The sequence below is a fragment of the Monodon monoceros genome, unplaced genomic scaffold (genome assembly GCF_005190385.1).
Source record: "Monodon monoceros isolate NGI ecotype Baffin Bay Population unplaced genomic scaffold, NGI_Narwhal_1 Super_Scaffold_19, whole genome shotgun sequence".
In the NCBI taxonomy this organism is placed as follows: Eukaryota; Metazoa; Chordata; class Mammalia; order Artiodactyla; family Monodontidae; genus Monodon; species Monodon monoceros.
Window position 1 is genome coordinate 73,045,179 of NW_021703775.1, and position 25,330 is coordinate 73,070,508.

A 25,330-nucleotide genomic window follows, 5' to 3' on the forward strand; every position below is an offset into this window, starting at 1 on the left:
AATTTAATTTAATTTATTTATTTTATTTTTGGCTGCGTTGGGCCTTCATAGCTGCACGCGGACTTTTCTCTCTAGTTGCGGCGAGCAGGGGCTTCTCTTCGTTGTGGTGCGAGGGCTTCTCGTTGCGATGGCTTCTTTTGTTGCAGAGTACAGGCTCTAGGCGCAAGGGCTTCAGTAGCTGTGGCACGCGGGCTCAGTAGTTGTGGCTCACGGGCTCTAGAGCACAGGCTCAATAGTTGTGGCGCAAGGGCTTAGTTGTTCCATGGCATGTAGGATCTTCCTGGACCAGGGATCGAACCCGTGTCCCCTGCATTGGCAGGCCGACACCAGGGAAGTCCCAGGTAATAATATCTTCATTACCACACTGTTTGCTTTGGTCAAGGCATTGTAAATCATTGATTGTGCTTTAGGGGTTAAACTATAAAAGAGGATATCCTTCATTTACCTTAAAAATAAACTTGGACTGTCAGGCCCTCTAATCTGCAAATTATTTTTTCAAAGAAAAGGCTAACTCTGGGCTTTCCTACTAAAAATACGTTTAGCAAAACTTTGTGGCAGAAAACGTCCTTTAAATGGGTCAGAGCCTAGAGTCCATCAGATGGATCCCAGGCTTCAGGCCATGCTGACTGACGCCAAGGACACAAGAATGCCTATCATTCCTTCTGGGGACACCAGCCTCTTATAGACACTGAAAGTACTTACGGAAGCCAGCGGGTAAATCTGCAAACCCCCAGCTAATCCTGTAAAACATCCTTGTCACAGGGGGTGCCCCCCCCCCAGAAAGTGGACTCTGGGATGGAGAACAGTGTGCAAGAAGTTTCCCAGGGAGCGCCTTCAGGGTGACCACCTATGTGAGAAGGAAGGAAACGGGGTTGGGCAGGGGGAGAAGGTGGGCTGCACTGCAGTCCCAACAAGGCCTCAGCTGACCCCACAGGGAACTCTGAAGTTGGGGTAGCCGTCGGAGTTGTACCCAGCTGAGGCAAGAGCCAGGCCTGTCTACCTTCCCCCACTGATCAGTCACTGGATGTGGGCTGTGCCCTAGAAGGGGCACAGCCATCAGCAAGGCTGCTGCCTTGAGCAGAGGGCGATTCCCAAAGAGGCCGTCGGCCAGCTGCAGTCCCAGTAACTGGGGGTGAAGTCCTTCTGTCCTGAGTGGGGGTCGGGTGGAGCACAGCAACCACCATGGTCTCGAATGATCTGTGCAGGCACCCGGGTGCAAGTAGGACAGCCGGATGCTCAGAGACCAGAGAGGAGGAAGCAGTAGAGTGGCTGGGAGACAGATCTCGAGCCACATCTTGGCCCTGCCACTTACAATCTGTCAGCTTAGATTAGTATCAAACTTTCTGAGTCTCAGCTTCTCCATCTGTAAAATCCACCTATAATATCCACCTTATAGGGTTTTTTATGAGGATCACAGAAGTATAGAAAATGTCCTGGCATAGTACTACAAATGGTGCTGGTAAACGGTGACCACAGTAATTGTCGTTACTTTAGCAGCTGCAGCGTCAAGGGTGATTCCCTGGTATTGGTACCAGATGCTCTCAGGTGGGAGCTATGCCAAAGTCTGGGTCAAGAGCCATCAAGTATATGGACCGCTGGGCTCTAGGGGTCTGTGAGGATGGCTAGTCATCTCCTTACATCTCAGGCCAGTGTCCTGCTGGGATCAAAGACACTGCTGTAGGCATCGTCAGGAACAAAGGACAATACTGGGGAGGGGTTTTGGCTGTCCTCACCAGCAGAGCACATGGCAGCCTCCATGTGTCAGGCACCAAGAGGTTGGCCTTGGAGGCGGGTGGGGCATTCACTCTGCAGGCCGTGGGCGTCCGCCTTCTGGTGGCCTGTCCAAGGGGTATGACCACATGACAGGTTAGAAGTGTTTGCGTTCACTGTTTCCTCTTTCCAACAGTCAGCATGTAGAAAACCATCAAGCAGGGGTGATTCCTGCGCATATGGGAAGTTCAGGGTGTCAAGGCCACCAGGAGTGGATGCCAGAGCTTTGATCCTCCATCTGATTGTGAGTTTCCCTTGAGAGCTTGAAGCACTTGACCGGGCTGAGATTACTCGTTCTCACCGCTCTCCTAGACTAGAAGTCCCATATGGTACTGCACAGGCTCTGGAATCAGAAAAGTCTGATTCCTCAGTTTAAATCCTGTCTTCATCCTTCATCAACTGCGGGACCCTGGACAAGGGTCAGCGCCCTCCAGGAAATCCACCAGGATCGCACCTGTAGTTGAACAAGTTGGGTTTATTCCTCATTGCAGCAAGAGAGAACGCACACCAGGGGTGTCCCAGTAAGAGGGTGTTAGAAAGAACCAATTACAGGGTTTGGATTTTGTTGGGCGGCTTGGGGTGCGGGGGGGTCTAAGGAAGTGGGAGTTTGGATGTTGTTAGAAAGTGGAACAAGTCTATGACTGGGTATCTCAGTAAATCTTTCTACAAGGAGGGCTACGTCGAGGATCACGCTGTAAAGAAGCTGCCGTCACTCTTCCGGGACACAGGGGCAGAGGTATTTTGTGGGTGGCACAGCGGTGTTTTTGTCTGTGCTTAGACAAAACTACAAGGAGGTCTTGCTGGGTCCATCTTAGCCTGGTCTCAGGGTGCCCTGTGAGAGGCTGGTATCCTGTGAGATTGTTTATGTCCAACAGGAGAAGAGCACCGCTGGCTGTGAATGGGAGTCTAGCTTCCAAATGTCAGGGGCTGCTCTGTTTCAATTTCTCACCAGGTTACTAAATCTCTCCATGTCAAAATTTCTCCATCCGTAAAATGGGGGTAAGAATATCTACCCAGAGGGTGGTTTTGAAGAACAAATAAGATAACGCAGAGCTCAGAGCAGGAGCCCACCGTGTGGGTCTCCGTGTTACCCCCTAGAATATCACAGCTGCTATGTGGTAATATGGCAGCTGCTCAAACACCCGTTTTATAGATTAAGAAACTGAGATAGAAAAAGTCGGTGTTTTGGGGTGAAAATCAGAGGTGAAATAGCCATTCACCAAAGCTGCAACTGAGATTCCCACCTGGAGTCACGGCCCAGGCCATCGGCTCCGGCACAGCCCACACCAGGGCCGGAGCATTGCCCTGGGGAGGAAGGGGCGTGGCCACCGTGGGACCTGGAGAGCAGTGGTCACCATGGGGACGTGATGCCCGAGTTTCACTTGGCAGCTTTCACACTGAGCTTAGGGAGAGTGAGTGGCCTCAGACGTGGAATCCGGGGAGTAGCCCGAGGAGCACAGAGTACAGCATGACTCTGAGCCAGGAACAGAGTCAAAACCAACTGCTTCTGGTTCCCACACGTAATCTTGTCTGATAATAGTAGAGTTAATCACAAGTGAGATTTCCAGAATAAAGCCCACCCAGGCTGAGTTCCCCAAATTATACCCTCTCCCTGGTAATTGCCGAGCTGTTCGGGACCTGCCTTATAACAGCATTTCTATGAGGACCAGATTGAGTGCTACCTCTCATTTGGTGGAGCAAAAAGAAAATTTTACACTCTGATGGCCCGGCTTCCCCACCTTGGGGCAGTGGAAAGGCATCAGGCATGGAATCGCAGATCAGTGCCTTCTCAGCTACGTGGATTTGGAAATGCATTCAGCCTTCATGTGCTCAGCTGTAAGATGGGAATAACAAAATGTCACCGTCCTTCCTATCGCCCAAGACTGCTGCAAAGATCAAATGCCATATTCACATGTGAGCAAAGAGCTCTAAAAAGAATTTTAAAAAGTAAAACATTTCCTATAAAATGACTTTTAACAGTATATAAAACGGATTTGAAGCAAAAATGAAAAGGTCATGTTTTAACTAGAATGTTCTATGGTGATATCATTAATGCTCTTCCACAATGTTTGCTAATGATGGTTATTTCAGGAGCCTGGAATTTTATTTATCTTTTTATAAATTTATTTATTCTTTTTTTTTTTTTTTTTTTGCGGTATGCGGGTTTCTCACTGTTGTGGCCTCTCCCGTTGCGGAGCACAGGCTCCGGACGCGCAGGCCCAGCGGCCATGGCTCACGGGCCCAGCCGCTCTGCGGCATGTGGGATCTTCCCGGACCGGGGCACAAACCCATGTCCCCTGCATCGGCAGGCGAACTCTCAACCACTGCGCCACCAGGAAAGCCCTCTTTTTTTTTTTTATTTCAACTCAAGAAACATTTATTGAACATCAACTCATGCAAAGTACTGTAAAGTAGGATGATCATTCCTGCCCTAAGAGAGCATACACTCTAGATTGTCTTTTTCTTAAAATAGATCTTTATTGGAGTATAATTGCTTCACAATACTGTGTTAGTCTCTGTTGTACAACAAAGTGAATCAGCCATAGGCATACACATGTCCCCATATCCCCTCCCTCTTGAGCCTCCCTCCCACCCTCCCTATCCCACCCGTCTAGGTGGTCACAAAGCACCGAGCTGATCTCCCTGTGCTATGTGGCTGCTTCCCACTAGCTGTTTTACAGTTGGTAGTGTATGTATGTCGATGCTACTCTCACTTCACCCCAGCTTCCCCCTCCCCTCCCAGCGTCCTCAAGTCCATTCTCTATGTCTACGTCTTTATTCCTGCCCTGCCACTAGGTTCATCACATTTTTTTTTTTTAGATTCCATATATATGTGTTAGCATACGGTATTTGTTTTTCTCTTTCTGACTTACTTAACTATATATGACAGACTCGAGGTCCATCCACCTCACTACAAATAACTCATTTTCATTTCTTTTTATGGCTGAGTAATATTCCATTGTATATATGTGCCACATCTTCTTTATCCATTCATCTGTCGATGGACATTTAGGTTGCTTCCACGTACTGGCTATTGTAAATAGAGCTGCAATGAACATTGTGGTACGTGACTCTTTTTGAATTATGGTTTTCTCAGGGTATATGCCCAGTAGTGGGATTGCTGGGTCATATGGTAGTTCTATTTTTTAGTTTTTTAAGGAACCTCCATACTGTTCTCCATAGAGGTTGTATCAATCTACATTCCCACCAACAGTGCAGGAGGGTTCCCTTTTCACCACACCCTTTCCAGCATTTACAGTTTCTAGATTTTTTTGATAATGGCCATTCTGACTGGTGTGAGGTGATAGCTCATTGTAGTTTTGGTTTGCATTTCTCTAAAAATTAGTGATGTTGAGCATACTTTCCTGTGCCTTGTGGCCATCCATATGTCTTCTTTGGTAAAATGTCTATTTAGAGCTTCCACCCATTTTTTAATTGGATTGTTTGTTTTTTGATATTGAGCTCCATGAGATGTTTGTATATTTTGGAGATTAATCTTTTTTCTGTTGTTTCATTTGCAAATATTTTCTCCCATCTGAGGGTTTTCTTTTCATCTCGTTTGTGGTTTCCTTTGCTGTGCAAAAGCTTTTAAGTTTAATTAAGTCCCATATGTTTATTTTTCTTTTTATTTCCATTTCTCTAGGAGGTGGGTCAAAAAAGATCTTGCTGTGGTTTATGTCAAAGAGTGTTTTTCCTATGTCTTCCTCTAAGAGTTTTATAGTGTCTAGTTTTACATTTAGGTCTTTAATCCATTTGGAGTTTATTTTTGTGTATGGTGTTAGGGAGTGATCTAATCTCATACTTTTACATGTAGCTGTCCAGTTTTCCCAGCACCACTTACTGAAGAGGCTGTCTTTTCTCCATTGCATGTTCTTGCCTCCTTTCTCATAAATTAGGTGACCATATATGCATGGGTTTATCTCTGGGTTTTCTATCCTGTACCATTGATCTGTATTTCTGTTTTTGTGCCAGTACCATACTGCCTTTTTTTTTTAACATCTTTATTGGAGTATAATTATAATTATTTTATAAATTATAAAATTCTTTACTAATTTTAAGAATTCTGTATCAGTTTCAAATAAACTGCCTCTGAGTAAGCAGTATAAAGCAGTATATAGTCATCCTCGTCCCTTGGTATCTGAGGGGGATTGGGCACAGTAGCCAACGTCTCTGCTCCTCAGGGAATAGGCCTGGTGACAGCAGCCTAGGTGGCAGCCTTGGGCTGAGAGTAGCTGGAATCAAGACAGGGCGGTTGCTACTAAAAGGGTCTCCCAATCACAAGAGGGTCCTCACCCTGAATGAGGCAGTGGCTGAGTTCGATGGGCTTTTCCTCTTCACACAGACCGAGGGCTGAACAGAGCTCAAGCTCAGATCCATGACTCTTCCTGAGAGCAACTCCAGAGTTCCACCTCTACAGAGTGGACCTCCCTCCCTACTTGAGGGAAACCCCAAGCCATCTCCCTGAGTGGACACGAAGTGGTCTGACCCTAGGATGATCTGCCTCTTCCACTTTCTTCTTTCTTTAAGTAATCTGGGAGACGCCATAATCCTTAGCAGTCTACCTCCCAGGCTGAATTATTTAATGTAACTCTAATCCAGTGCCATTGTTGGCCTAGCAGGATAATTCAAGTTGGGCTGCGGATCAGCAGGACAATTCACATCGGCCTTGGGCTTTGCGATACTACATTTGGGGTTTTTCCTAGGTCGTCTCTCCACCCATGTACAGGACAAATAGCCCCCTCATTCTTGTAGGTCATCAAATGAAGACACACACGCACACACACACACACACACACATTCTCCCAAGCACAAACATTAATTCCCAGAGTCATTACTGTGTGTTGATGGGAAGCGTAAACAGCATTTTTCTAAGTGTGCAGGCCTGCGCAGCTACCTAGCCCACTGCAGAGCAGGTGAACTCCCCTTTGTTCTTTCTGCTTCTAGATGGTGCCCCTATTGGTGCATAAGAAACAGGACACATGACAGAGTCATCCACCCACCCCTCACGCCCACCACTTAATCCCCAAAGACCTCGCAGAAGCTTTCCTTATTTTCCCCTGTACTTACTAGGTCAGGTCACATTCTTGAGATCGTTTATACTCCTGTTCAAATAACCCCTAGGGGGTTTGCTCGTCCAGTTAGGCAGGCAATCAAAGAATCGTTTTCGCCAGGATTACTCTGCTGAATATAAATGTTGCTGAGTGGGTGAAAGGTGCCTGGGAGAGTTCATTAAGAAACAGTCCAGGGCTTCCCTGGTGGCGCAGTGGTTGAGAGTCCGCCTGCTGATGCAGGGGAGGCGGGTTCGTGCCCCGGTCCGGGAAGATCCCACATGCCGCGGAGCAGCTGGGCCCGTGAGCCACGGCCGCTGAGCCTGCGTGTCCAGAGCCTGTGCTCCACAACGGGAGAGGTCACAGCAGTGAAATGCCCGCGTACCGCAAAAAACAAAAACAAAAAAAGAAACAGTCCAGGCAAACACTGCCCAGTCCTCCAGAGTCACCTCTGGGACATCAGGGTCACACTCTGTTCCGAGAGGTCCCCCAGATGCGCTGCAACCTGGCCCAGCCTCGGCCTCCGCCATTTACCTGATGCCAGCCAAGTGGCCGGTGGTTAACCATCAAGTCTTACATGACTCTGGAGCTGGGGTTCCTGCCGCAGCGCACAGATCTCCACTCACTTCCACTGCTCCCCTGACCACGGGCTCCTGTGACCAGTGGCCCAGAACACAGTGCTGCGTGAGCCTGCAGTCTTGAATCCCCAAGCTGGAGCCCATAAAATCAGCGACAGCAGGCAGTATAGTGGTTTGTACTCTATTTCTAAAACACCCAGAAAGCTCTCTGCCTCCAGCTAGAATTTATGCTGAGAGGGAGGATTCAGAGAGGAATAGAGGAGAGGCCGCAGCTCTGGGGCGTCTAACCGAGCTCCCGGGCTGAGAAGATGCACTTATGGCAGAGTTTGCAAGGCAGTAGGTAGGAAATCCCAATCGCTCTGCGGCTTCTATGTTCCATGTTGTTGAGAACCCTTGAGGCCAGGGAGACCACAGCCCTATTTATCTCTGATTTGGTCAGTCTGCGACTGGACTTTTTGGCTTTTGGTTTTCCAGCAGTTCTGGAGCTCACCCTTTAAGGAGCCCCCTGTGCAGAGGAGGGCGAGGGTCTCACAGCCACGTCTAGGACGGGTGGCCAAGCACTGACCTGTGGATGACTGGCCTGGAGCGCTATACACACCGGACTCAAACCTCCACAGGGCAGCAGACAACAGAGAGCAGGGTGAGCCCCCCGGCTGCAGGGCTGAGACCCCAGATCGACACTACAGGAAAGTGGCCTTTCCCCATGAACGCTGGAAACAGTGCTCTTGTAAAGGAACACATGCCCTGTCTCTGGAGGAGTGCAAGCACGAGCAGAATACTCTGGAAGGAACCCATCAGTGGGAACTTGTACTCAGTCGACTAGGATGTCTCTCCCACTCAAGGAGCCCTGGGTTCTGAGACTGTGGATGGGCTAACTTACTAACTTACTAACTTACTAACTGAGAGAGGGCCTGGCAGCAAAGCCTCCTGCCTCTGCAGGGCATACCTGAGAGGCTTTTATCACTGGGCTTTGAAGAGAGAACAATAATCCCATGCTTAAACCAAAACAACTTGTGTTTGGACCTGTGCTGTGAACACACCCTTCATCCTTCCCGCCACCCTGCCAGCTCCCCATAGGGACTCTATGGACTGGAAGTGGGGGGAGATGGAAGCTTGCCCAGCACCTGCCCCAGCCCCAGCTGGGGTGTCTGAGGCCTCTGTCAGAGGGGGCAACTGGCATCTGGGATAGTCTGATCTGACTTCCAGTGGCTTGGAATCCTCCCTAACAGCTGTGACTTCCTGGGGTTCTATGAGAGAACTGCAGAGGCCACTGCCGCCTTGATGCCGCTCCAAGATGTTATCTTAGGAGCCGTGACATTTCAGATGAAGTCACTTCTAAGAGAAACCACTTCCCTTTTTCTAGTTCCTGAATAAACTAAAAGTTTAAATGGTTTAAGGAATCCACTAGCTATCTGGATTAACTAATTAGCAAGTTAAGCAAGTGGTTAAACTACTCTGGGTCTCAATTTTCTCATCTGACAAAGAAGAATCATATAATCCAGAACTAAGAGTCTGCGCTTCTAGAACTCGTTCTGCATGGTGTGTGTGTGTGTGTGTGTGTGTGTGTGTGTGATTTCACATATGTTCGTGTCTAATCATTGGCACAGACGCCTCCATCAGCCAATGAGACAGCATGCTCAGGACCAGTGAATCCTCCTCCAGCTCTGGCTGGAAATAAAACAGAGAAAGACACTTTTACCTAATGGGACACTGGGAATGCTAACTCCTCTGACTTTCAAAGTCACCGGACCAGAGCTATCGAAGCCAGTTTCCTAACTGGAAGGCAAAGTGATCTCTTGTAAAAGACACTATGGACGGGGCTTCTAGCTGGGGGCACACGCATCCACGTGCACGAACACACACACACACACACACTTTTGGTACAAGTTGCCTTTGAGAGCTTAAACCGTATCTGATTCTACTTGGTATTCCTAGTACTGACCCCAGGACCTGGCACAAAGCATTTGCTCACGAAAGTGTTGGTGATAAATGATGAAATAAAAGAACGATACAGATCTTCCTCCACTTACCATGGGTTTGTGTCCCGATAAACCCATCGTAAGTTGAAAATATTTTAAGTAGAAAGTGCATTTAATACACCAACCTACCAAATATCATAGCTTAGCCTAGCCCAGCTTAAACATGCTCAGACCATTTACATTAGCCTACAGTTGGGCAAAACCATCTCATGCAAAGCTTATTTTGTAACAAAGTGCTGACTGTCTCACGTGATTAGTTGAATACTGTATTGAAAGTGAAAAACAGGATGGGTCTGAGTACAGAGTGATTGTAAGTGTGTCAGCTGTTCACCCTCATGAGCGTACGGCTGACTGGGGGCTGTGGCTGCCACTGCCCAGCATCATAAGAGGGTATCACTGCATATCACTAGCCCAGAAAAAAATCAGAATTCAAAGTATGGTTTCTACTGAATGTGTATCACTTTTACACCATCGTAAAAGTCGAAAAAGCCAAAGTCGAAGCGTGGTAAGCCAGGGACCATCTGTACTCATAAAATCCACTGAGGTTACACTGCCAATGGACTGAAAACATAGCATGCCCTGCTCCAGCTACTGCTCAGATCTTTGTGAATGTTTAGTTAATAACTAAAATATCTTAAGAAACTTATGTTGGAGCGAGAGCAGGGGCCTGGGGGGTTGGAGGGGACCAGGGTTCTTACTTCTGCTCCTAATGAGCTGTGTGACTTTGGGCAGCCCCCCCACCCTCCATGGACCTCAGTTTTCCATCTTTAAAATGAAGGGGTTGGGGCTTCCCTGGTGGCGCAGTGGTTGAGGGTCCGCCTGCCGATGCTGCCGATGCAGGGGACACGGGTTCGTGTCCCGGCCCGGGAGGATCCCACATGCCGCGGAGTGGCTGGACCCGTGAGCCATGGCCGCTGAGCCTGCGCGTCCGGAGCCTGTGCTCCGCAACGGGAGAGGCCACAACAGTGAGAGGCCTGTGTACCGCAAAAAAAAAAAAAAAAAAAAAAAGAAGGGGTTGGACTGAATAACCTGTGGTCTCCCTCCCGCTTCTGGCAGTGTATAGAAATTTAAGGGACTTCCCCGGTGGTCCAGTGGTAAAGAATCCACCTTCCAATGCTGGGGACTCCGGTTGGATCCCTGGTCAGGAAACTAAGATCCCGAATGCCGCGGGGCAAGTAAGCCCACAAGCCGCAGCTAGAGAAAAGCCCGTGTGCCTCAACTAAGACCGGAAGCAGCCAAATAAATAATTTTGTTTTTAATTTTAAAGAAAGGAAATTTAAAACAATAGTAACTTACGGGAAAAAAATCTTAATTCTAGTAACGGCATTGACTTTGAAATTGTAAAAATCTACCTTCACAATCTTTGTTTTCTATTCATGAACTTGAATTCCCATTTTTCTGTTTTCTAAGTAGCAAATGTTAAGAAGTACTCTGGGGCAAATTTAAACATCTGGCATGCACCTGTCCTGTTAGTGAGCCTTGACTACAGCCAGAAAAGTTCATGATAAAACAATGCCAGGGACACACACTCATGACTGCTCACTGGACAACCAGAGTATATCTGGAAACTCACCAAAGCAGCCTTTCAGGGACATCATGAGCCTGCTGGTTCCATCCCAGGCCCTGCCCCAGGGCAGCAGGAGACAGTGGGCAACAGGGGCTGGGCAGCATGGGTATGGCTCTTGGGATCCCCTTTTCAAAGCCCAGCCACCCTAACTGTCTTGTGTTCTAGGGACAGAGGGTGGCTTTTCTCAGGATCCAGTGTGACTCTTACCAGTGGCCAGCTCATCCCACCAGACCAGCAGGTACAGATCCCTGGGACAGAAGGTGCTCGTCCTGTGAAACTCTGCCACCACGTGCCTTATAAGCATGACAACTCGGTGGTGTCCCTAAGAGAAATGAGCAGGGCTCTGGGCATTGCAGGAGGGCTCCAGCCCAGCAAGAATCAAAGACCTTGAACCAGAGGGAGAGAAAAATCACCCCCACCCTGAGATGGTGCTCCAGTTGTCCGTAAACTCATTCTTAGCTAGAAGATTCCTTGGATTCACCCCCTAAAGAGCTGGAAAATGATACTCTGGGGGTGCCACTCAATGTCCTCCAACACAGGAGGCAAAATGCCCCAAATTCCTTGAAAGGGTAGGGTGGGGAGTTCCTGTTAGAACCCTACTGGTGAGGCCACTCTTTATGAAGTGTGCCAAAAAAGGGTCCGACTGGTAGGGAGAGAGTCCTCCCCATGGCAGTGACAGCACAATGGAGTGACAGGAGGTGTGAGTCACTGGCTGTGGCTGCTCTGCCACTCCCTGAGGTCACTTCAGGGCAGATGGAACAAAACAGAAACAGCTGCAGATTTGGACCAGGCAGAAAAGAGGAGACAGCACCTGAATGGCTGCCCACAGCCCCCGTGAGCTGCCCGGAGTCCACAGGGCAAGTCAGTTTGCCAGGTGAGTGCCCAGAGCCAAAGAGTCTTCCTTGCTTCTGCCAGCCCAGGCTATGGATTGACAGTATCCCCTTCTGCGGACAGAATTGGCTACATAACTTGTGGATCCAATGCAAAATTAAAACATGGGCTCCCTGTTCAAAAATTGAGAATTTCGAGATGGCAACAGCATCACATTATCTAAGATCAGGGCTCCTCTGAGCGCTGGCTCTGTGTGACTGCACAGGTCATGTGCCATGACGCCAGCGCTTTCTGCAGGGATGTTTTGATTCTGTGTATTTCCTATTGGAGTTCACCTTCATAGTCTGAGGACAAGTTAATCGTCAACACCATTTCTATCTGCTTTAAGAAAACTAAACTATAATAACTAAAGTGCCTCCATTCCGTGAATATTTATTGAGCACCTACTTCGTGCCAGGCACCCAGCAGTGAGCAAAGGCCGTGCCCGCGTGGCGCTCACGTTCTAGCAGGAGAAGAAGCATCTTGCTTCCGTCCCTCCCCAGACCTTTCAGACATGGCTGGCAGGCCAGCTGACTCTGAGCTATCTCCTTCATGAACCAACTGCTGGGGCAGAAAGCCATACAGTTCAATATTAAATTGTTCCTTGAATTCTTTGCACATGTGCTATTTTTGCATCCCCAGTAGGGCCCCAAGCTCTTTGTCTTACACGAAAGGTCCTCATGTAGTCCGTCATTCAACAAATGTTTACTCAGCACCTGTGCCAGGCCCAGGTCTATATGCCCGGGATACAAGTCATTGTAAGTAAGACACGGTCCCCATACTCTAGGAGATCCCATCGAAAATGAATGAGAGGGACTTCCCTGGTGGTCCAGTGGCTAAGACTCCATGCTCCCAATGCAGTGGGTCCGGGTTCGATCCCTGGTCAGGGAACTAGATCCCGCATGCCGCAACTAAAGATCCCACACGCAGCAACGGAGATCCCACGTGCTGCAGTGAAGACCCAGTGCAACCAAATAAATAAATAAATAAAAATAAAAATAAAATGGATAAGAAATGGTAGGAAAGGAACAATGTGTTTTGAGCAGAAGAGGAAGATAGAGGAAGTCAGGGAAGGCAGATGACGTCTGAGCCCTGCTTTGAAGACTTAGTGGGAACAAAACTCAGGCTTGTCTCTTCATGGGGACCTCTGCAAGGAGCACCCCTAGCTAACTCCCCTCATCCTGTTCTTCTCCAGCACCTGGGAGCACCTTCAGCAGGTCTTGCCTCCTGAGAGCTCCGCCATCTGATACTTGAATTCCCTCTATGACATTTTGAACTGGGGTCATCCAGCTGCGGCAAGAACATGTTCAGTGATACAGAGTTCATGACCTTTGACTCATGTTCTGACCGCTATAGTATCTTTCTTTCTTTTGAGCCAAAATCTGCCCCTTGAACATTTCCTGTTGGTTCTTCCCTTGAAGCCCCACATAGACTGGACCAATCAACTCGTTCACCCACCAGACCGTCCGTGTCCCAGCCAGCATGCTAGGCATGGTCTCGGCCCTCCAGGGCTCACAGTCTGCTGGTGGCTTCTGGAATACGATGGTAAGTGTTGGGATAAGGGGAAGGCAAGGCACTGGAGAGCATGTAGGTGGGCTATCCCACCCAGTCTTGAGAGGTCAAGGGAAGGCTTCCCAAAGGAAGTGATATTTACCGCAAAGCCTACGGAGCAAACCTGTCTAGGCCCCAGAGGCACAGAGCAGCCACTACCCACAGGAAATGGAAAGACAATTACCCTTTAAATACCACGTTTATTCCCAAGACACAAATACTAGAGGATTCTAATATTGGCAGCCCTGCCCTCTATTCTGTTTATTGAAATACTGGGATGGTGAAGGAAGCACTACCACAGAGAGCTCCTAGAGATGGGAATTTCCCCCAGGGCTCGCCCAGGCCTGGCACACAGTAGGTGTACAAACCATGTGTGTGGAATGGACCAGGCAGCCTTTGGGTGATTTCCCCCACCTGGTCCTGACGCTCTCCAGCCAGCTTTGCTGTGAAAGGCTGGTGAAGCCAGGGTAAGGGCAAAGACACAAGGGGGCCATGGGGTGGGCACCAGACCTTCGTTTTGGGAAGCAGGCGAGGGAGGGTGCGGCTTCCCACCTTCCTCCTCCCACCAGCTCTGGGCCCAGAAGCATGAGCTAGATCAAGATGGGGTTTATCACTTGAAGGCACAGCAGCTGTGTTTGAGAAGCGGCAGGAGGTCTCCCCCAGAGAGGAAGCCCAGCTCTCCTTGCAGAAGAGCTCTCGAGGGTCCTAGCCCCGAGCCCGGAGCCCATCCTACTGCCCTCACCCCAAGCCTTCTGCCTCAGCCCGCTCGTTAGCTTAGCACCCTTCACCAGCCACGCACACAGGCAGGTCGCAGAGCCCATTATGATGGGGGGACCATATTAATTAGCAGGGATCAAGGGTCCAGATGTGAGCTGGATCAAATCCCACACGTAGATCTTTAGCCTGTCTGCCCTTGTGAGGGAGCCCTCAAGTTTTTTCATCAGGGCCTGACCCCATTCCTGGTAGCCCTAACTGGTTGAGTTTCTCGCTCTCTGATTCCTGGACTGCCAGGGTCTGGTGGGCTACTCCCATCATAGGGGCTAGTCTAGCGCCCTTCAGAAAGCGAGTTCAGATCCAGTGTCAGTCCTGCCTCCTTGAACTCAGATGGCATTTCAGCCTTTGGCCTACTGACCAAGGAGCGGCCTCACAAATCTTAGTGTGGTTTGAAGAGGAATGCGCCATAAGCCAGCTCATCCCGATGGCTGCTTCCAACCCAATCTCTGAAATTAGACCTTGCTTCCAAAAATGATAAGGCAAGTGACCATCCCTGACATCGCCTTCTACCACTGACTGCCAGAGTGCAACCTCCCCAGGCCTGGAGGTCACCAGACCACAAACCCCCAGATTTGGCCCAGACTCCTCAGAACCTGGAAGCTGGCACAGTTGAGCCGATTTAAGCATCTATTTCCAAGTCACCTGGAGAAAACCTGCCAAAGTGAGATGGGAACAAACAAGTCTCCGTTCAGCAACCGGCCCTCCTCAGGACACTAACCCAGATCCCATCAAGGTCAGGCATTACCAGGAACTCAAGTTCAAGGTCAGCTTTCTGAAAAAGCCAAAAGATGGGAAGGGTGAACAGGGAGGGATTCACATTTGAATAGGAATTTCCATGCTGTACCCCTCCTCCTGTGCTTCTATCCCTGACGATACAATTTTTGTTGTTGTTCTTATTTAATGAGAAAGTAAAAAAACAAACAAAATTGGAGCCAACTCTGAACAAAGACCTCTGCTCCAGTCCAATCCCGCAGTCTAATTAAGCTGGGCTCCTACCTCCGTGCCAGGAGAACCAGTTTGCCCAGACTTAAAGCACTTACTGTACCAGCTCACTTGTGGTAAGCTTGGTAAAACTCCCGCAGAAATAAAGCTGTGGGCTCTTGCTGTCAGAGGCGCTGTGATCAGATGATCAAGTCTCCTCATTTCTTTGTTTTCCCTTTCATGGTGGGGTGTGGGGTCTGCCGGTTTTGCTGAGCTGCATAACAGGCAGGGACTCTCTTTCTCGGGTTACAAATGCAACAGCTGAGCCCTGGGTCTTGCACGCACAGGACTCATGGCTGGATCTTTCTAGCATACGTTTCTCCATCACTTAGAGGTTGTCAGTATTTTTCCTGGTATTTGCTTCGCCTGGAGAAATTGCTGATTCTCCTTCGCTCTGTGGCCACGTCAGCAAGGGGAGGGTGTGCAGGCTCTGCTGGGCTCTGCGCCCTGTCCACCCTGCTCCTCCCTATGTGTCACCGGGTCAACAGACTGGTATAGTGCCCGTACAACCTCTGCTGAGGACACATGAGCACCGTGTTCCTAGGAAGAAAGCCTGCTGCTCCCCAGACCCCATAGCCTTCCCTTTGGCACTCAGATGGCTCAGATTCTACCACCACATCCTCTGGGACCGGCACAGTGGGCACTTCTTCCCTGAGTGCGAAATTCATCCTATGCGACCCTGAGAATCTCCAGTTTATCAAGGACCCTCTGAACTCGAGCTTTTATTCAGTAACTTAGTAGTTACTAAGTACCTACCACGTGTCAGACCCCGCGCTGGATGCTACGGCTTTAAAAATGAGTATAATGTGATACCCTGAGGAGCTTACAGTTGAAAAAGCCCCTGACAAACAAAAGAGTGGTTATCACTATACGCTCACTTATCCAGTAAAGTTTATCCCACCTCTACTTGTGCCTAAGGTGCTGAGTCCAACAGAGGGAAGGGAATCAAGATTTATTGAGGACTTAGAATGAGCTGGGTCTGTGCTGAGTACTTGGTTTGATCTTGTTTAATCTTCAGAATTATTTCCATTGTACAAATAAAGAACCTGAGGCAGTGGAGAGTAAAAATAATTGGACCAAGAATGTCCAGACAGTGAAGGACAGAGTGAGGGCTGCTGCCTGTAAGCCTTGATTTTCCCACCATGCACACTGCCTTTACTGCAGGTGACAAAGATGAACAATACAGGGGGAGAAGTGACGTGACAGAACGGGGGACACATCTGCTCTGCTCCACCCCTGTTCCTTTTTCTTGAGGTCTCCGGCAAACTCCCAGAGCTGCAATTTCTTCCCACACCCAGCTGAGGATGAGAGGGTTACGCTCGCCCAGAGTCGGGCCTCTTCTGCACCCCACTCATGGTAGTGCTGGGCCTTCTGAATTCCCTCGGCTAACTGGTGCTTACTAGTTGGTCACTAGGTCATGGACGGAGGTTGGATCCTATCAGCCTGCTAGAGAATTCGTGGCATTTTAAGCCCGATTAGTACTCTTTTTCCCTTTGAATTGTTTATGCCTTCACTGCATTTCAGATTTGTTCTTTCCGATTTGGCAGGTAACCAACTATACAGTCTGTAATTTCTACCATTAGCCATGAAGTAAAAACTTTGAACAATTCTCCCTTGGCACAGATAAGAACAACTTCAGAGATCCCGGGCTGGCTCATTTATGTTCGTGTTTTCTTATGCGTGTAGGCTGGATCTCCATTTGGCCTACAGTGCTCGACTTTCTTGGAGGAAATCTGTAGCCACAAAATTGCTCAACCAAGAGGAAGAGGATGGATGGACAGAACGTCCCATTTACAGAGCCAGCCTGGTTATGTGACCAGATCTCACACTTTCCCATATTTGGCCGCTACGGACAAGTGTGTATTTTACAAGTGACTTTTTTTAGCACTCATATAAATAATACTTTTTATTCTGTCAGAGTCCCATTTATAAGCTCTCCAGAATTAAATAGCATATGCATTCCTGCATTCCTCTTAGGTGCCTCCGGAAGGTTTCGATTGTTTATCCAAAGGTTAAACAAGTTCTGGAATCAAATGAAATCAATCATTAACAAAGTGATGAGAAACTTGCTTCTGGGAACATTTGTTTCTTCCCTTTTCAGGATTGAAGGGAGAAGAAAAATAGCTCCAAATGACAGCCAGAGGACAGAGGTCACACAGAGTGATAAAAACCCAAAGCCTAGTTGCATAGCCCTTAGAATTGTGCTTTCAGCGTTGTATGAAAGGCGAGAATGTTAGAACTCCCCTTGACAAGGATGGAAGAGGCCCTTGGGACTGACAGCACACATACGATTAAGGCACTGCCACCTACTTTGTGGCATCTAACTACTGCTTTGTGAATTGGGAGATCGGGATTGACATACATACACTATTGATACTACGTATAAAATACATAACTAATGAGAACCTGCTGAAGAACACAGGGAACTTTACACAATGCTCTGTGGTGACCTAAATGGGAAGGAAATCCAAAAACGAGGGGATCTGTGTCTACGTAGAGCAGATACGCTTTGCTGGACAGTAGAAACTAACACAACATTGTAAAGCAACTCTACTCCGATAAAAATTTAGAAAATATATATATATAAAGAGATCCTGAAAAGAAAGAAAAAGAGAAGAAAAGAATTGTGCTTTTGGATCATGGTTTCTAAAATGAAAAACATGGCCAGTTGTGCCAGGCTCCCAACCCAGAAGCTAAAACTGCCCAGCTTCCTCTGATGCTCGAAGCTCAGCCCCGGCATCGACAAACCGCTGAGCACTGCTAGTCCCCCAGGTGACCCTGCAGAGGGTGGCCTGCAGCCCCAGAAATGTGCTTCCACTGCCTGCTCATCTCAGGATCACTGGGAGGACTTCCCCAGAGATCTCTCCGGGCCTGAGTCCCTTGTGATTTCGGCAGGGGTGGGGTCCAGAGAAGGCTTTCCCTCAGCTGGTGTTGTCAGCGCCCAAAGCCTGGCCTCACAGGAGCACTTTCTTAACTTCCCTGGACTCAGCCCCTGCGCCATAAACAGCTGGTTACTTGTCATTGCTGTGTCACACGTAGCTCATGTCAAAACAGAGTGATTTACCTGCTTGATTCCGAGCATGCGGTATCGGAGGACTGTTGGACCCTCCATGCAGCCCAGTCTTTTTTTTTTTTTTTTTTTTTGCGGTATGCGGGCCTCTCACTGTTGTGGCCTCTCCCATTGCGGAGCACAGGCTCCGGACGCGCAGGCTCAGCGGCCATGGCTCACGGGCCCAGCCGCTCCGCAGCATGTGGGATCTTCCCGGACCGGGGCGCGAACCCGTGTCCCCTGCATCGGCAGGCGGACTCTCAACCACTGCGCCACCAGGGAAGCCCCTCACTGATCTTTGACCTCTGGTTTTCCCCTCTCCATCCAATCCATCCTCCACACTGCATTCAGGGTGATTTTTCTCAAATCATCATCCCACCACATATGTAAGTTTGTTGTGCTGGAGCCAGACTGCCTGGGTTTCCAAATCCATATGAGTTTTGTGACCCTGAGCAAGTTATCCAACCTCTTACAGCTCAGTTTCCTCATCAGTAATTGAGAATAATAGCACTGACCTCAAAGTCATCATGGACGATTGTGGTAGGCAGCTTCCAAAATGGCTCCAACGACCCCACCTTCTGCCATGAATGCCCTTGGGTAATGCCCTCCCATTGAGTGTGGGCTGGACCCCGTTACTTGCTTCTAATAAAAAGAATACAGCAAAAGCAATGGGATGTTACTTCCCAGATTAAGTTAGGAAAGATTTTGACTTCTGCCTTGCCCACACTGTCTCTCTCTGGCTCTTCTCTCTCGTTTGCTGTGCTGAAGCAAGCTTCCATGTTGGACTGCCCAACGGAGAGGCCCACGTGGCAAGCAGCTCAAAGGAGGCCTTGGCCAGTGAGGAACTGAATCCTACCAGCAACCATATGAGTGGGCTGGGGAGCAGACCCTTCCCCAGTCAAGCCTGGAGATCGATCGAGCCGCAGCCAACACCTTGACTACAGTTTCAGGAGAGACCCTGAGCCAGAGGGCTCAGCTAAGGGGTGCCTGGATTCCTGACTCACAGAAATGGTGAAGAAATAAATGTTCTAAACCACTAAGTTTGGGGATAATTTGTTAGACAATGATAGATAATTAATACACACATAAAACAATACAGATGGAGAGCTTAGAACAGTGCCTGATGCCTACATTAGCTGTTGTCACCACCATATTATTACTTGTGCAGACACACATAGAGATTGAAAGCTCTGTGAGGGGAGGGACCATGCCTGCCTATTTGTCTACTGAGTCCCAAGCTCCTAGCACAGTGCCAGGCACAGAGTCCTTTAGTCAACAGTAAATATTTGGAAGGAATGAACTGGGGTCCTCTAGCCAGCTCTTACCTCCCAGCCCAGGAAGGGGGCTGCTAAGAGTTGAAGGAGCTGCCTGAGTACCCACTTTCTCCCCCCAGCTAGAAGATGGACCAAGTAAAGTGGCTAAGGTCTGTCCCCCAACAAGCTGGAGTACAAGGTCCCTTTGTGGTATCACAGCCTCCTTGAGCCCAGGCTGCATGTTTCCCAGGAACACAGTTATCACAAAGCTAGCCCTTGTGTCTGCCCCCCATCCCTGGGAGGCACAGAGAAAACAATGAAACCGTCATCACCAACCTTCTCCCCCGGCCTGTGCGTGAACAGGGAGGGCCAGGGAGAGGCTGTTTGACTTGGCTGGGTAACATCATTTTTCTTGACTGAAGAAATGTATACCAGAAGGGCTACAAGTAGAAGGTAGTTCTCACCCAAGAGAGCTTTATTCCCCAGAGGCCAGGCCCCACAGTAATATAAAGAAGCTGTATCTTTCATCTGCACATCGCCCACTCCTGCTTTAAGACTTAGGTCAAATGTCTCCTCTTCCATGACACGCTCCCCACCTTCCCCTGGGCTCCTGTTGTGCCCTGGGCCTAACGCCCCCATTTGAGCATGCTCAGTGAATGCATTCCCAGAACTGCCGGGCCCACCAGGGCAAGGATTGTGTCCTGTTTGCTTTTGTATCCCTTGTCTCAGCAGAGTGCTGTTGCGTTCTGAATTCGGAATGGCAGAAAGAAATCTCTAGAAGGGCATTAAACCCCCTGTTGCACAAGAATGTGGAGAAGAGAAGATAGGGGTTATGTATGGGTCATCCTGGGAGGGAAATTCTCTGAAAGTGCTGTGCTCTTTAAGGCAGGGCAGTCGGGACTACAGGGCACTACACCCTCAGCCTCGGGAATGTGATTTACTTTCCTGCTAAAATGACCTCCCTCCTCTGTGCAATGACATGAACTCTCCTTTATTCTAAGTCAGTGGTTCTCGAAGTGTGGTCCCCAGACCAGCAGCATCAGCATCACTTGGTCCCCACCCCGGACATACTGATCAGAGACTCTGGAAGCTAGGCCCAGCCATCTGTGTTTTAACCAGCCCTCCATGTGATTCTAATGCATGCTTAAGTTTGAAAACCACTGTTCTAAGTACACTGAAACACATGTGAAAAAGACCCTAGAAATACAGCCCAGATTGATTTCAAATTAAGATTAAACAAGAACCCAAGCCAATGCCCCTTGCTACGAAATGCCCAGGATCAATGAAACACCCCACTATTCTCCACGAAACCATTCAACAGGCAATTAAATGAACTCAGCACATTTATTTTAAATGTGCAAAATGGATTTTCATATCCTAAGAGTAACACCAGATGTTTTACCTCTTTTTTCCTAATTGATTTTCCAGCCTACAGCAATTCGTCTTTATATTTTCCAGTTGGATCTAATGCAGCAAGAAGAGTGTGTTCCGGCAGGATTATTAAATGCCATGCATTTTAAAATGAGCATAACCCAGGCTGCCATGTGTCACCTGGCTTGTTGTCTTCCTAAAATTAAAAAAAAAAAAAGGCAGCTATAGGTACCAGGCAGATTTGAGCAGGCAGAAAACCCAGAAAAGGCCCTTTCGGGGGCTGGGACTCCAGGCTCTTGGCTGGTTGCAAAGCTGAGTACTGGGCATTGAGCCCAAGCTTGAGCTCTTCACAGAGTCCTGCACTCCCTGGTACCAAAGGATTTGCAAGCTGTAAAACTTGCAAATCAACATTTTGTTTTTCTGTGGAAATTTTTGCCTTTAAAATGAAGAAGAAAAAGTAGGCTGAGGGCTAGAGGTGAGGCCAGGAGCTGAGGAAAGGATGAGGCAGTGGCTTAGAGAAGCCAACCTGGGTGGACCCTCTCCTTGCTCTGTGCCTGGAGCTGCCCAGACAATTCCCCTCTGTCGGCCAATGAGCCTGGCTGTGCAGGAGGCCCTGTTAATGTTTTGTTTTGTTTTGTTTTGTTTTTTAAGTGGGTGAAAAGTCACCAGCAACCAGGCTTGCCTCACTCAACAAAAGCTCTTGGGAGTCTAGGGAAAGACAGGGAAACAGAAGCCTCAAGTTTTAAAGCAAAGGGATTCAAAAGGGGCCTTCTCTGCTTCTGCCTGGAGGAGGTGAGCTGGCGGGGGTGGGGGGGGAAGGGGGGCGGGGGTGGGCAGTGGCAGCAGGCAACTAAGGGCTAGAAACCCAGAAAGTGTTGATTCCAAAAACAAAAACCACGTCTTTGGTAGTTGGGAGAGGCTGGCAGTATCTGCTACCTTTCCTCGAAGCTGCTGAGGCTGGCAGATTTGAGCAGTCATACCTGGAGCGGGATTTTAATAGGGTCTCTGAAGATAAATCTGCCTGTCTGGTTCTGGGACCCACTGCAGCAGGCTAACTGTCTGAAATTAGAGCTCATCATGATTCCACGTCAAAGTGTGCCTGCCCCAACTTTCAATAACAGCCACCCAAAGCCTCGTGTTCTGTCTGTAATGCGGCCACTCCTGGCACTTAGAATAAAGCATTTTAGGCTACATATAGACCTTCAGATGAAACTTGAACGACAGAAGAATCAGCTTCTGATCTGGGCTCTCCCCAACTTCCACCCAGGAGCTCAGGCCAGAGATAACACCCTACAATCGTGGGGTTATTGTGTAACCCCACGAGGATCTGAAGGGAACCCAGGAACCAGTCTTTTGGACAGAGAGCCTGGTCCCACACCGGTGATTAACAACAACAACAAAAAAGTCATCTAAATTTTAAATGACACCTTTCCAAGTTTCAAAGAATAGGCAGCAAAGGTCCCATAATAGACTTCGACACAAGTGCTTAAGACATACAAACAGTACATGTTAGGTCAAAGGTTTGGGCACTGGGTGCCGGGGTAACCTCCGGGACTGGGACGGGAGGAACCTGGTCCCCCATGGCCACGCAACCCCACACGTCCTCGAAGGGATTTCATCCCCATTTCTTACAAACACTATGAGGGAAACTGAGTTGGTGGGACCTCCACTGCAGAATTCTGCCCTTGCCCCCAAATTCACAAGAATATTTTTACACATTATTAAACCACAGGAGCCATTTTATAAATGTCGTCATCATAGTCTTTTAATATTTTACATAAAAAAACTGTATACACAGCTTATAGAACTTTCATGTAAACGTCATAAGCTCACAACTTTGTCATTTGTCAGTTTATTTAAAAAATAAAAAACAAGACAACAATTTAGTAGAAGTACCACTGGATGGGGAAGGGAGGGGGAGAAAAGAGACACTAGGGGCAGGTTTACTCTCTGTACAGAGATGCAGAGAAAATTTCACACAGCTTTAGAGACTGACAGGTTTTAGATAGGCTCTAACACTTGTTACTGCCCTTTCTCAAAAGGGTGCGCATACCTGCACACATAAAATCGCAAAACAGAACAGTGTTGCCACTTTTTTCAAAAGAAAAAAAATTAGTGGTTTCTTTTTCTTCTTTTTTTTAAAAGTCATCATTTTTTTAAAAACATCAGAAGTAGATGAGGTTACAGTGTACAAGTGTGGTCAGAATGCTACTGTCTTATGCAAATGACAAGTGCATTAAATGTCAAACAATGAAACAATTGTGCAAGAATTCTTCCACCCCCCCAAAAAAAACCCACCCAAGTTTTAGCCTTTAAATAAATCAAATAACATCAGTTTCTTGGACTGAACGATTTTCACTTGTAGGACAGGCACAAAGTTCGCTTATGGCAAAAACGACCTGCAGCACACTTTCCCTCCTCCTGCCTGTGTCTGGTGAGGGGGTTCGCGGGGGGGGGGGGGGGCTGGCCCGCAGGAGCCATGAGTCTAGAAGCTGTGTCCTCTCATCCCCAAGTCGGCTGCAAACGTCTTCCCAGGGTTTGGAAAGATGGCCAAGTCTTGTTCGTGCTGGGATGGACGCCTGACCCAGGCTGGGCCGGAGCTGTTCCAGCGCCCCGTCACTCCACCCACCACCACCATTAAATAACACCATCCTACCTCCGAAAATAAAATTATATCTATATTTATATAACACCCCATCCTCCCCAGCCCTCCCCTCCCGCAGTTCCCGAGGTCTATGTTACAGACAGGGGATAGCAGGCGCTCGCTGGTTATGGACGAACATCTGATGGGGCGCGGCCGCACCCCGGTGCCAAGCTTGTCTCCGGGAGGCAGAGGCGGGCATGGGGTGAAAACCCGGCGGCGGGGAGTCGAACATACACACAGCCACACACTCTGAAGAGGCTTGACTCTTCCCTAAAGGGTGGTCAGGGGACCCTTGGCACTCAGCGGGGCGGCCAGGCCTGTGCAACACAGCCGGACGCACAGACACTTGGAAAGCAGGCGCCCGGTGCCTACCACGCGGATTCCCGGCGCCAGAGCCTCAGCCGCCGGGCCACGTCGGCCGGGGCTGAAGGCAGACACCAGGCAGTCCGGTGGGGTCCTTGGGGCACGCGGGTCTCCCCTTCCCCGGGCTCGTGGGGGCTGGGCCCGGGAGGGGGAGGCGCGCCGGCAGGGGAAGGCGGGGCGGGCGCGGCCCTCATAGCACCTTGCAGCAGTTGATGCAGCCGTTCTGGGAGCCGTAGCGCTTCTGCAGCGCGGCGCGCGTGGCCGTCTCGAAGACCTCGCGCACGCCCTCCTTGGTCTTGGCCGAGCACTCGAGGTAGTCGTAGGCTTGGATGCGCACGGCCATGGCACGGCCGTCATCCGTGCGCACCGGTTCCTGCTTCATGCGCGCCAGCTCTGTGCGGACGTGCTCGTCGCTGCGTAGGTCTTTCTTGTTGGCCACCAGGATGATGGGCACATTAGGGCAGAAGTGCTTCACCTCTGGCACCCACTTCTCGGGGATGTTCTCCAGCGAATCCGGGCTGTCCACCGAGAAGCACATGAGGATCACGTCGGTGTCCGGGTAGGAGAGTGGCCGCAGGCGGTCGTAGTCCTCCTGGCCCGCCGTGTCCCACAGCGCCAGCTCCACCTGCTTGCCGTCCACCTCGATGTCGGCCACATAGTTCTCGAAGACGGTGGGCACGTACACCTCGGGGAACTCGTCCTTACTGAACACGATCAGCAGGCACGTCTTGCCGCACGCGCCGTCGCCCACCACCACCAGCTTCTTACGGATGGCCGCCATGAGCGGGCCGGGCCCGGGCAGCAGGAGGGGGCCCGCGAACGCCTCGCTGCCGTCCTGCTCGCCGCTCACTGCTCACCTCGGGCTGCGCGCTGGGGGAAAGGGTTGCTAGCTGCACCCAGGCCCCGGGGTGGCGCGTTCTCTCTCTGTGTTCGGGCTGCCGCGGCGGGGTAGGTGGGGGCGCCGGGGCATAGGGCGCGCCGTGCGTCTCCGCGCTGCTCCGGAGCGGTGGCCGCTCGCCTCGTCCCGGGCCTGGGGTCGGCGCCTTTGTGCGCAAAAAGTGGCTAGAGCAGCGAACCCGGCCTAGCTCCCTCCCGGGTCTCTCTAGGCCTCAGCAAATGTACAAAACAACACACGAGTGCCGCCAGACTGCGGTGGCAGATGCGGGCTGCGGCCCCAGCGCCCGCTATTTAAAGAGTTCGGCGACTTTCTTAATATAGCCGCCCAATGGGAAGCAAGCCGACTGAGCTCATCGCTGCGGAGCTTGGCTCTGATTGGCCGTCCGCTGCAGCCCAGGGGCGGGGCCGGGCGAGCTTGATTGACGGCCCAGACCGCCGGGCTGGGAGAGGCGGCGACTGGGGAGTCTTAACGCCGCGGCGGCTGGCCCTGCGGGGCTCGGGCGGCACCTGGGTTCCCGTCTTCGCCGCAGCTTGTGCGCGCGAAGCGGGAGGGCTGGAGCTAGCTGCCCGGAGCCCGCGGAGCCTGGACGAGCGGTTCCGAGAGAGGCGGCACTTTGCGGGCCGTTGATGACTCC

General features: G+C 49.9%; 1 protein-coding gene and 1 non-coding gene across 2 annotated transcripts; one reads left to right on the top strand and one right to left on the bottom strand.

Annotated features, from left to right (window-relative positions):
• Window positions 1–17,328: 17,328 nt before the first annotated feature.
• On the top strand, window positions 17,329–17,454 carry LOC114901153. Its single transcript, XR_003795035.1, has one exon. It is a non-coding gene; the product is annotated as a U6atac minor spliceosomal RNA (small nuclear RNA).
• Window positions 17,455–22,534: 5,080 nt separating this feature from the next.
• On the bottom strand, window positions 22,535–24,955 carry RHOB (ras homolog family member B). The gene has a single exon (XM_029232622.1). It carries the CDS (start codon window positions 24,577–24,579, stop codon window positions 23,989–23,991), a length of 591 nt encoding a protein of 196 aa, XP_029088455.1. The 5' UTR covers window positions 24,580–24,955; the 3' UTR covers window positions 22,535–23,988.
• Window positions 24,956–25,330: the final 375 nt, after the last annotated feature.